The sequence below is a fragment of the Vipera berus genome (assembly GCF_964194415.1).
Source record: "Vipera berus genome assembly, chromosome: 3".
Classification (NCBI taxonomy): domain Eukaryota; kingdom Metazoa; phylum Chordata; class Lepidosauria; order Squamata; family Viperidae; genus Vipera; species Vipera berus.
In genome coordinates this window covers 37,340,640-37,352,715 of record NC_138204.1, presented here as the reverse complement: position 1 = coordinate 37,352,715, position 12,076 = coordinate 37,340,640, and the positions used below count along the sequence as shown (strand labels likewise).

The 12,076-nt window shown below is 37.5% G+C and overlaps 1 protein-coding gene across 3 annotated transcripts; it reads right to left on the bottom strand.

The window, feature by feature from the left end:
- Window positions 1-383: 383 nt before the first annotated feature.
- On the bottom strand, window positions 384-11,250 carry NRAS (NRAS proto-oncogene, GTPase). 3 transcript variants are annotated; one of them, XM_081324553.1, is made up of 6 exons: window positions 11,095-11,250; window positions 8,477-8,603; window positions 7,637-7,815; window positions 5,912-6,071; window positions 5,294-5,417; window positions 384-4,644 (listed from the first exon to the last, which is right to left on the bottom strand). In XM_081324553.1, the coding sequence occupies exons 1-5, from the start codon at window positions 11,235-11,237 to the stop codon at window positions 5,298-5,300; spliced, it is 729 nt and encodes a 242-aa protein (XP_081180679.1). In that variant the 5' UTR covers window positions 11,238-11,250; the 3' UTR covers window positions 384-4,644; window positions 5,294-5,297. The 3 variants fall into 3 exon arrangements, with proteins under 3 accessions (XP_081180679.1, XP_081180680.1, XP_081180681.1); XM_081324554.1 differs by having other exon boundaries at window positions 8,477-8,846; window positions 11,095-11,206; XM_081324555.1 differs by lacking the exon at window positions 11,095-11,250 and adding an exon at window positions 10,676-10,880.
- Between the last annotated feature and the right edge of the window lie 826 nt (window positions 11,251-12,076).

Here is a 12,076-nt window from a genome sequence, read left to right as displayed (position 1 = left end):
TCTGAAATTTACCTATCCTACAAAGTGACATTTAGAAAAGAAAAAAATAGAGTTGGTGGAACATACGTTTTCTTTTTCTTTTTTGATAGAAATGTATATTTCTGCCATACTACAATACCAACAATATATTTTTAAGATTCCAAATATTTAGCTAAAGATCTGTGACTAACTACAAGACTTGGGACAGCTTTACTGAACAATCTAGGGATCTGACTAGCCCAAATGTACTGTAATTATTCATATATCTTCAGGTGTTTTTGAAAATGGTTCACTCATTTGAAAAAGATTCACCTTGTAATAGTTACAGGTAATTATAAATTACCCACATTTTAAAATACAAAGTAGGGGATGTTGTTTCTGAACCAATTACTGAACAAACACACTAAAGAAATATTTATGTATTTTAGGGAAAAAACAAGTGTTTGCTTAAACACATTTAAAAATGATTACATTACAATGGAATTAGATTTAGTGCTTTGACAATATGTCAACCTTTAACATTTAATGGTCTGGAAATCCAGAGAGTAAGTTCTTGAAATACCATACATTGGAAGGATGGTCCATTTTTTTTTTATCCACACAGCATCTATTGTGCCATATTAACTCTGGTATTCAGCTATGTCAGATCTAGAAATAAGCATAACTAAAAGTAAAATCAGATGTTACAGCAAATATAGCATTCTTAAAACAAATCACTTTGTCATCCAAATAAACATGAAGTGATATCAGCTCCAGAAGTTAAAAATTATTTTTAGCTGCCTCTGAATTATGTATGATCAGAATATTGACTTCATTGTTTCATCAATAATGGCCTTCACTGATATTCACAGCATCTTGCAATTCATTCTTGTTTTGTCCATGGAAAATAAGAGCCTAACCATGTCTAGGTTCTATCATATATTATATAGATGAGTCAGGACTTGCAATACACAATGATATTTTATGCAAACATAAAAAAGATGGAATTTTAAAGTCTCTCTAGTGAAGTTTGACTCCTGATGACTATATGGAATAGTATGAAGGTTGGTGAAAGGGGAATGATTTGTTAGATTTTTTTTTGTCCATAAATAGTCTTGTGATAGATACTAACTTCATTCAATCCTGCTTAGCTTTTCCAAAATCAGACAAAATTGGCAAATTGCTGTTACTTGCTATGATTGGGAATTTCTAATTGTACATACATTTCTAGGAATTCAAATGTGTTAGGCAACAAAGGCACTTTTTGCTTTCAAACAGTCGTTTAGAGAAATATATATATATATCAGGTAACACAAGAAACTGACCATAAGTTTCAGTGTATCAATTACATTTTCATACGGGCACAAATACTTCTGAAACAGTTAGTACAGTATATTAAACATTCTGAAACATTAAAAAAGACAATCCACACGACACAGCAGGCAACTTACAGAAGCCATTCATCCTATAAAGAAAACCATTTCCTTTAAAAAGGATCAACACTTTGTCCACGTTTGCATACTATTATCTGCTGTATCAGGAATATCCTTTTAGTAATGGAAAATGTTTAAAAATATTAAGCAGATTAAACACTGTAATCTTGTTTTCTATTCAGCAGTCCAGTAAATATGTATGGCATCTACAGCAAATTATTAGTGTAATTTTAACAGCATTATTATAATTGGTTAGAGGAAAAACGAGGACTGGTAACTGGAAGCCCAGCTTGCAATAATTTTTTTCTCATACCTAAATTTTAATTTGTTAGCAGAGTAAACTAAAAATCCAACTTGTTTTGGAAAGGACTTCTGCAGAATTAAATAAATCAGTGAGATTCTTTCCTAAAATAAAAGCAAAGATATCCCTGGTCAGCTGAGGAACATGGTTGTAAAAGTTATTTTAAAACATTATTTTTTAAAATCTGCAACCAACAGACACTATCTGCATGTACCACACTCTTATTCAAGACTATGCACTTATTTTACTTATACATCTGTTCATGATAATTTGTGAGCAACAATTCTATACAAATCTGTGTGCTTGCTTTCCTAAATTTCCTAATATAGGTGGTCCTCAACTTACAACCATTCGTTTAGTGACTATTTGTAAGTAACTGTTCAAAGTTACAACAGCACTGGAAAAAGTTACTTATGACTTTCTTAACTGCCTTGCTTAGCAATAGAAATTTTGGGCTCAGCTGAGGCTGTAAGTCAAGGACTATCTGTACGTGAGATTTAGCTTCATATTTGTCACTGCTGTGCATTTCAAATGTTCTGTTGAATCCTTTTTTTCTTAACGCTACAGAAAGATGAACAGTGATCTGGAAAAGACAGCAGACCATCAGGAATAATATATTGTTGTGGCCCAGGTTAACCACTACAACATCCTCTGCAAATGTAAATGCAGGAAATTTCAAGAATTGAAAGAAGGCAAGAATTACAAATGTTACCAACTGTGCTTCTCAGATTCATTGGCAAATATGCAGAACACAGAGCCAAAAATGACACTTAATATTCAGGCTCTTGGAATTACAATTTCTAAACTGCAAATGCTAACCAAGAAGTGTGATTTCTCAATAATTCTTTTAAGCCCAACAATTCACTGTACTTCTTTTTAAGTGGTCCCATGTTCTGTAGTAGTGCTTCTGTAATTTACACAGCTGGCCGACTTATAGAGATCAAGCAAATTTCACTATCTACCAGTGTATATGCCACATATCTACCACAGAACAAAGGAACCACACTAAGAAAAAATTGAATGCTATGTAGCATTGAGCAAAATGCAAGGGACTTTAAACAGTATCAATTTATTGCTCAGCTGACATCAATTTCTTGAGAAAATAAGCTCTGTTTTCCTTGTTTAATATTAACACATTAGGCAGCAGTAAAGCATATGAACACATTATTGTATGGTCCTATGTAATGCTGTATGAAATTAGCTTCAGATCAAGTATGTCTGAAATGATCCACTAAGTTATATATTTAGGAAATAATATGCCAACTTTCTTACGTGATGATTAGATAGTTTGGATTAGACTGGATAGTGGTTTTCTACCCAACTTGGAATGTATGCAGTAAAATGGCAATATTGTAAACTAGTAAACCACCACAAACAACCACAAACTCAATTTCTATTGAAGTCATTTCTGTCCTTCAATCAACCACATCAATCAGATACGTAAAACAGTCAAACAGACAGCTTTTATACACCTCACATTTTAACATCTACTTTTAGTGAAGGCAGTTCACTCACTCACTTGCAAGTGGGATGATACATGGGATGCAGGACTAGATTTTGGATATATAATATAAATAGTAATCCAATCAACTACTCCTCGGCATTAGAGAAAGGAAAACTCACAGCTCCTTTTCTTTTATGATAGAGGTACGGAAGCTACTGAGGAATCCAGCTCCAAATTTGTAAGGATAAATGTACAGTATCAGTTTAATCCTGCTATTAAGCAGCAGGAAAAATTAAATTCACCCTCTACTCCTCTAGTTCCATTTTATACTAGCTCTTCCCCTCTGGTTTCACTGCACAGCAGTAGCCTGGAGAGCTTTCAAAATGAACAATGCTAATTATTGATTCCCTAAATACATTTCTTCACTAGTAAGCCTAAAAACACTGTGCTTGACAAAGATATCAAATGAGTAAATAAGTTTAACTAAAAATAGAAGTGCAGAAATAGCTGGGATAGAACAGATTTTTTTTTCTACACAAACCTCATACGGCCATGTTTTATGACTGATAATGGAGTAACAGCTGTTGACAATATCCACAGCTAATGTGGTCCTGATGAAAATACCAGTACCTTCAAGCACAAGGTAAACGGAATGTATTGTATTTAAAAATAAATAGCAGTTAACTGCTATTTCCTCAGGAGAATCTTAATCTCAAAGTGCCTTTCAGTCAATGATGCAAAGAACTCTGACAACAAAGCCCAGTGATAGTAAATATTTTCTGCAAAAGTTCCCATATACAGTTCATTGGGAAGCCCAAATAGAATACAATAAAGCCAAGCATAGTTAATACTGGGTTACACAGATCAATGTAAGGAGTCAGCTTCAAACATTCAAGATGGGTCAGCTAGGAACCAGAGCTGCAACCTGCATGATAAGGATTAAGGTCTAGCTTGCCTTTGTAAAGAGGCACTTGATAAGCAAATAATTTTACTTTTGTTATAAAAAAGGGGCCAGAATTAAAGATGTTAGACTAGGTGTGATTAGTCTAATGTACAACAGGAATTTTTTACATAGGATAGGAAATGTGACAAATATTATCCTGGTTTAAAACGGTGTACAGGAAATCAAGCATGTTACCATACAATGCTGTGTAATGGCTTTTTTGGAATAGCATGATCATAATTCATTCCAGCCTTCTTTCCAGAAAATGAGATGTTATTTTTTTCAAGGCATTTGGCCTCTATAGTTCCCATATAATCAGTTTCTCTGTTTGAACCTACCCAAGAAAGAAAAGTGAAAAATTCCACACATAACGTATGAGATTTTCTTTGCATGCTCAACTGAGCAAAGAGGTAGATGTTCAGAAACAGTATCTTCTGGTGCTGATAGAATGTTTTAGTATTGATCAGTTGGCAAGTTGCACGATACTGGCCAAGGCATCGTCATGAAATGCAACACAGTGGAATTAAGATTCAACTTTGAACTTGGATGGATGATTCAAAGGCAGCTGAAATAAATGAATGTTTTGTTAGTTCTGTTCTATTAGACATAAAATATTATTAGTGCAGATTTATCTCAGAACGTCTCTCCAAAATCCAAGAAGAGCTACACATTTAATTCTGATTTCCAGAGACTGACAATATAAAGTACAGACAAATGAAATTACAGAGGCCAGTAGGCTTACAAGCACACGTCTTTTCATCAGGAGTGTTCTATAAAAACTGCAAGAACTTTCATTTTTATAAAATATAATGCAGAGACTTGGTACCAATTGCATCCATCAACTTCAATTGATCTGCAACATAATAAAGCAACATTCTCTACCAGTAATTATGAGAGTACCAAGTTACTTTTTGCTAAATCCTTTAACATAAATGAGTTTTGTAGAGTCATATCCAAGGTCTTATCAGCTTGATGGCAGAAAAGGATATAAATTTACAAATTGCCTTTAAAATACCTAATAGTTCAAAAATGTTATACTGTACCTCAGTGTTTCTCAACCTTGGTGACTTTAAGAACTGTGGACTTCAACTCTCAGAATGTGCTGGCTGTGGAATTCTGGGAATTGAACCCACAGATCTTAAGGTTTGCCAAGGTTGAGAAACACCGCTGTACCATATTTGTCAAACATAAGCTATCAGCTAGTCTAATCCTACCTCATCACATCACAAGACACGACACCCCCATGCAGCCTTGATTCCCATCTTCATTACAGTTGAGCCTTTTCATTCGATACTGACGGATTTCTCTAACCAATGTATAAAAAGCATCTTCAACACCCTGAATGGAAAGTTGAGAAACATATGGTCTTAAGTGAATTATTTCCTATACTTTATTTTCTCACATTCCTCCTGAAAAACTCTGTACTGAATTTACCAATAATGTTCTTCATTAATGTTAAAAATCCTCTATTCTTAAAGAATTAGGATTTTGCATCCCAAACATAAACTGCTTCTTACACAGCTATTCACAATTAAAAGAAATCTAAATGCCATAAGAACTTATTAAGTTCCATGCAGGTCTGTAACAGGAAAAATGTAGGAAAGTGGACTGCACTTCTTCAAAATTCAGCTGCTAGATTGGTAATTAATATAAATATGCAAATAGGACTAGGCAGTGTGGCTCTTAGAAATTAAAAACTGAAATGGCCCACAAGATGGCTGCGCCTACCCATAGGTGCTAATGTTTTCCTTCTCAATCAGATTTGTCCATATACCTAACAATAACTCTAGCTATTTTCTTGAGATATGAGCAGAAATACAAGAATTCATTACCTGTCTTGTTTTGGCAGATGTTTCAATGAATGGAATGCCATAGCTCTTTGCTACTTCGTGAGCCTGCTTAGTGTCTACTGTTCGTGTTGGTAAATCACATTTGTTTCCCACTAATACCATTGGTACATCTTCTGAATCTTTCACTCTTTTAATTTGCTCTCTGGGGAAAGATATGATGGGGAAAATGAAACTTTCTGGGAAAAGATATGATGGGGTATGTTAATGGAAGAGACAACACATACCTTCTGTGCTTCTTTCTGACATGTTTATGCTGTCATTGATGAACAGACCAACTAAGATAAAACTGATACCTGCCTTTGACTAGTGAAAAGGCTTGCAATCCTGAGGGAATTATTCTGCCAAAATAATGCCCTCTTCTCTATTGGGGGAATTAAATCCAATATTATATTGTATTATTTTCTAGACAAAAGGGGATAGAAATGAAATCAAATTATGTTAGTAAAAGATTTAGGTTGAAAAGATGTTCTTCAAGTCTATCTTATGCTTATTTTAATCAAGGGGTGCCCAACACCTGGGCCACAGCTTGTTCAAAAGTGGGCCATGCGAGCGATGGGCAAGCGTGCACGCGATGCTCCACTCGAGCGTGCGTGAAGCTCCACTTGCACAATGGAATGGAGTTTTGCACATAAGCACTCTCCTTGCACGAATGCAGGTTTGTGTGCGAACACTCTCCGCTAAAGCGCTCTCCTTTCGTGCAACTGGTTTCACGCACAAGCGCCTGCTGCTCACATGAGAGGTTTCGTGCGTGAGCCCAAGTGCCCTTCGCTTGCAAGCAAAGCTCCAATTGTGCGAGTGAAGGGCGCATGCCCCTCACATCAATGGAGTGGTGCACGTGTGCGCCTTCTACCAGTGTTACCCTGAAAATAGGACCGGGTCTTTTTTTTTTCCTTTCCAAAAGAGGCACCAGGTCTTATTTTCAGGGGATGTCTTACTCACCTCTGGCACCGACAGCCCTGACAGCTGGTCCACTTCTTCTGGGGCCAAAGGAACAGCTGCATTCTGCAGATGCATTCCGGCCTGCATTTTGCAGTCAGGCCTTTCCAGAAGTCCTATGCAGCTGAGTACTGAGCTATGGATTCAATCCATAGCTTGGCTCTTGGCTGTAGAGATTTTGCAGAGCAGAGCTATGGATTCAATCCATAGCTCAGTTCTTGGATGCAGTGGCCTTCCGGAAAGGCCTGTGACTGAGAAATGCAGGCCTGGCTGCAGAAAAAGCCGCAGAAGAAGTGGGCCAGCGAGGAAAGGCCTGGCTGCAAGATAAGTGGATGGGGGGGCAGATCCATACCCCCACCCTAGCTTGATTTTTAAGTGTGTGCCTCACCCCAAAACTAGGGCTTATTTTTGGAGTAAGGCTTATATTAAGCCCACCCCCAAAAAATCAAGCTAGGGCTTATTTTCGGGGTAGGCCTTACTTTTGGGAAAACACGGTACTTACATGTCCCCCGCCTGTGCTGGGCCAGGTCACCAAGGTGGAAAAGTTGGGGACTGCTGTTCTAATCCATTTAGTAATCAGATGTGCTTAATGTATCACTAGTGTCTGGTACATTTTCAAAGTTGCATTTGGCACTGATATACAGTATTAAGTAAAAAATCTTAGCAGTTACTAATCATTGCCTTACTAATCATCTCTCTTTTAAAACTATGACAAATACTAGACAATGTGCCACTCAATCTTATCTCTTGACACTAATATGGAGAACCTACCTGTAAAGATTTATATCTGCAAATGATTTGCTGTTGTTAATGGCGAACACACAAAGAAAGCCTTCCCCAGTTCTCATATATTGGTCCCTCATGGCACTATATTCCTCCTGTCCTGCCGTATCCAGGATGTCTAGCAAACAAGTCTCTCCATCAATAACAACTTGTTTACGGTAAGAATCCTATGGAAAATCAATGCAGTTTCAAAAGTAAATATCCAATCATTCAATGTTAATGAGCAAAACTATTTTTGAAATTATAATTGAGATAAGATGAGAAAGGGTAGAGAATCATAGTATCTTAAATTTTAAAAATTCAGTAATCTTATTAAACATATTCATATTTAATTTTCTCCCTATTTAATTTTTTTATACATCACCTAGCTTCTTTTGTGACATGGCTTATAACATCAAAGCTTAATATGGCTCATCCTTACTTTTATCCTACAATATCTTCTGCCGCATGCTTCCTAGCAAGTCTTTTCCAATTAATTTTTCAAGGCAGTGAAAATAAATATGAGACCAGCAACCGACAGCAAAAAGTGATAAACAACATGTTTAAGAATAAGTACAGCTTCCATAAACAGAATGAAAAGTAAAGTCTTTTCTGGATTATAACATGATAGGAAGGACAAAATGGTTTTACGTTTGAATTACATAGCAGTATATACATATACGTAAAACCTGAGTACTGAAACAAAAAACTAAAAAAGATGGGTGGATACTGGTAACTGTGTATATCTATAATTTATTATCTAGAAAAACATGCTTCTGGAGCACTGTAGCAGTAAAGAAAACAACATACACTCAGTATGCTAAGATATTAATATTCTCAAAACCTTACCTCAATAGTAGGATCATATTCATCTACAAAGTGATTCTGGATAAGCTGGATGGTCAGGGCACTTTTTCCAACACCCCCAGCTCCTACTACCACCAATTTGTACTCAGTCATTGCCTTCCTCAGGACCCTGTTAGTAACACAAATATATATTACTCTAGGTACAAATCACCCTCCGTTAAAATATCCTAGGGGCATATAACAATTATTATATATACTGCACCATGAGATGAGTGGCATATAAATTTGATAAAAATATATACTTCAATATTACATTTTTTTAAAAAGTAATTAGGAACAATATAGTTAACAAAATAAAACACAATTCACTTATCCAATCATAAGTAACAATGACCATCTTCATTACAAGGATCTGCAATGAATATATAAACAATTTTAGCAATTCATCACCTTCTCTTAAAATACAAAAAAAACCCTCATCTCATCTTTTCCTATACTACTTTTTTTCTTTTTATTCTCTTATTTTCTTAATCTCTTATCTCTGCAGTTTGTATTAAGTCTCTCTCTCTCTGTCTCTGGCCATGTTGGCACAGACACATGTCTTGGATAGACTGGAGTAAAAAGGGATTAATTTATATATCCAGGTCTTCCATTCTTTTAGGACAGATATGGAAAATATGCAGTCTACAAACTGTATTGTAGTACCCGAAAATTATCCCATCAAGATTCAATGCAAAATGATTTATTTTCAGTGATGCAACATTTTTATTTTACAGAATTATGCATGAGAATGGAAGCAAAAAGCTTAAACCAAAAAAGAAAAACAAAGAAAAATAAGGATCATATTGTTAAGAGATTGTCCATTCCAAATGTGGATGTTAAAAAGTATTGATATAGAACAACATTCCTTAGGACCAGTGCTTTTTTTGTAAAAGAAAAAGGTGCCGGAACTCACACACGTCATACAACCCGCCTTGCCTACCCTACAAGGTTCCATCCAAAAAAGGTGCCGGAACTCCGTTCTGAGTGTTCTATGAGAAAAAAAGCCCTGCTTAGGACTATATGGCACAAGTTTCATGAAGAGTTCAGATGTACCTTGTCACTTACTGGGCAGATCCTGAAAGTAGGATAAAAAAATTTGTGTCCTAAATTCCCAAACCTGAATCAATTCAAGTGATGGTCAATATCAAAAGTTCCTTTTGATATTAGGATACATGCTTCCTATCGCTCTCCTGGCAATTAAATTTCTATCAGGATAACTATTTCAACAGTAAAGGAAATAGATCACAGTCCTGGATTTATTGCTGAAATGGTTATTCTGATAGGAATTTGATAAATAGATAAATTTAATAGATAGTCCTATTTTCTCAAGATGTTCCAGAGTTCTCCAAATGGGGGCAGCACCTGTCCTAAAGTTCTGGGACAGCTTCTTTTTTATTTAAGCATGTATACACCACAACTAATGTGCTAAGCACACTGATTTGTGCTTTAGATTGTAAGCCACCCTGAGTCTTCGGAGAAGGGCGGGATATAAATGGGATTTTTTTTTAGAAAAAAACTTTATTCAAGATTTTGGGACCTCCTCTCTTCATCAAAGAGTCATCAATCTATCTAATCCATCCAGTCAATCCCATCATCCCTAATTAAGTACTGCCATTTATGAAGATTTTTTTCTCTCTCTGTCCTAGCACTAATATAATGCCTTAAATTCAGATCCTAAATCCCAGCAAAATAAATTATCCCTTTCCGCCCCAGCTACTCAGACTGGCATAACTGTGCCAAGTTACTCCCAACCAAAACAAATGTGCTATTCAAGACTACATTTGCAAAGTTTTAATAAGCACCCAAGAAAAAAATAATACTTTTGACATTTGGTGTAAGGTAAAGACTGAAAGATAACACATGAACAACTGATCTGAACCCAATTCTTAACTGTAAGGGCTACCACATACATTATTAGCCTTTCTGCTAAATAGGTATGTAAATGAGAAGTGTACATTGTATTGAACATGATATTATAACTTCTATGCCACCATGTCACCAGTGACTATAGGCAGTTTACATATATCAGATTGCACAGATGGTAAAATGATTCAAATTCATATTATGTAAAGAAAGAAAATTATTCAGTGGCCTTGTGTAAATTAGCAATCCCACATATTTTGTAGGATTGTTCCCACGGCAGGAAATCCCGTTTCCTTAATAAGACAAGGAACTTTAAAAAAGCAAACCATATTTTACCTTAGGGCTGTCTATGAAGCTAGCCACAATGGCTTGTAAACCACAGCTTATTATTGAGAATCATGCCAGCTATGGTTTGCTCTATAAACCATAGTTAAATAAAACCTGATGACGTGTGTGACTAGACTAGAGCACAAGCCAGCCTTACCGACCAGCTCCTGGCAGCTGGTAAGACTGCACTAAACCCTCAAGATCCTAGTTAGAGAATAACAAGCCTCGCAGGACCACCTCCATTCTGCCTCCCTCCCTCCACATGCAGCTGAATTGAACGCCCTGCCCTGGGATATATACTCCTTAAAGGGCATCAAGCACATATATATACTCCTTAAAGGGCATCAAGCACATCGGGCACACATCGAGGACAGGGAGATGGGATTCGAGCGGGAGCGACGGACACACCCAGCTCTGGTAGCAAATACCTTCCAAGGCAGCGCCTCCCAACAGCGGGTGGGGATCGACGAGAGACCGCGGTCTCTCCTGACCAGGGCACGCAGTTTTCACGCCTCCTCCCACCCCAGACTTGGAGAGAAAGGACTTCAAGGACACACGCACACGCACACATACACACTCCCTGCCCAACGGCTAGCAAGTTAAGTATGAACCTCTTACTTCACTTCCAGGCTTCGCGGTCGCCGGAACGCCCTTCCGACGTAGCACAGCGCTGGCGTCATCAACCGGTGCCGAACGTCTCGGGAGGGAGCTGTGCCTGGAGAGAGCTGGGGTCTGGCTACGGTCTAATAAAGGCAGCATCCGAACCCATTCTCTAGGCACCAGGGGTAGGCAACCTCGGCTCTTTTATGACTCATGGACTTCAACTCCCAGAATTCCTGAGTCAGCTATGCTGGCTCAGGAATTCTGGGAGTTGAAGTCCATGAGTCATAAAAGAGCCGAGGTTGCCTACCCCTGACCTAGGGAATCCTACCCGTCGCCGCCCTTCAGTGGTCCTTTTCTGCAGGGAAAGGATGACTTGCTACAATGACGAAGTGAAAGAAACTGTGGAAAAGAAATAGAATTATAGCAAAAAAATGAAATACTCTGTATTAGGGTCTACACCAGGGGTATTCAACCTCGGCTCTTTTATGACTCATGGACTTCAACTCCCAGAATTCCTGAGTCAGCTATGCTGACTCAGGAATTCTGGGAGTTGAAGTCCATGAGTCATAAAAGAGCCGAGGTTGCCTACCCCTGCTAGGCACCATACGAAGGCTTAGGACTCGCTGTCCAAGTTGGAGAGGTTAGGGGTATATTCCTGAAAGCAGCCTTGGGAAAAAAGTTTTTCTGGTCTCCAGTTACAAGTTCCCCTGCTGTCTTTCTTCAGTTTATGACAGAGTTCTCCAGGCTGCTCTGCATGCCTGGCTAGAATTCCCAACTAACACGGATCAGATTTGGAGGTACAATACA

What these genes read in the sequence shown, in the direction of transcription:
- NRAS (XM_081324553.1), bottom strand. Translation starts at nt 11,237, where the DNA reads ATGTGTGCGTGTGCGTGTGTCCTTGAAGTCCTTTCTCTCCAAGTCTGG. An exon ending in GGGAGGCGCTGCCTTGGAAG is followed by an intron (nt 8,604 to 11,094) that starts GTATTTGCTACC and finishes TGTTACTAACAG; the next exon opens with GGTCCTGAGGAAGGCAATGA. An exon ending in GCAGATATAAATCTTTACAG is followed by an intron (nt 6,072 to 7,636) that starts GTAGGTTCTCCA and finishes ATCTTTCCCCAG; the next exon opens with AGAGCAAATTAAAAGAGTGA.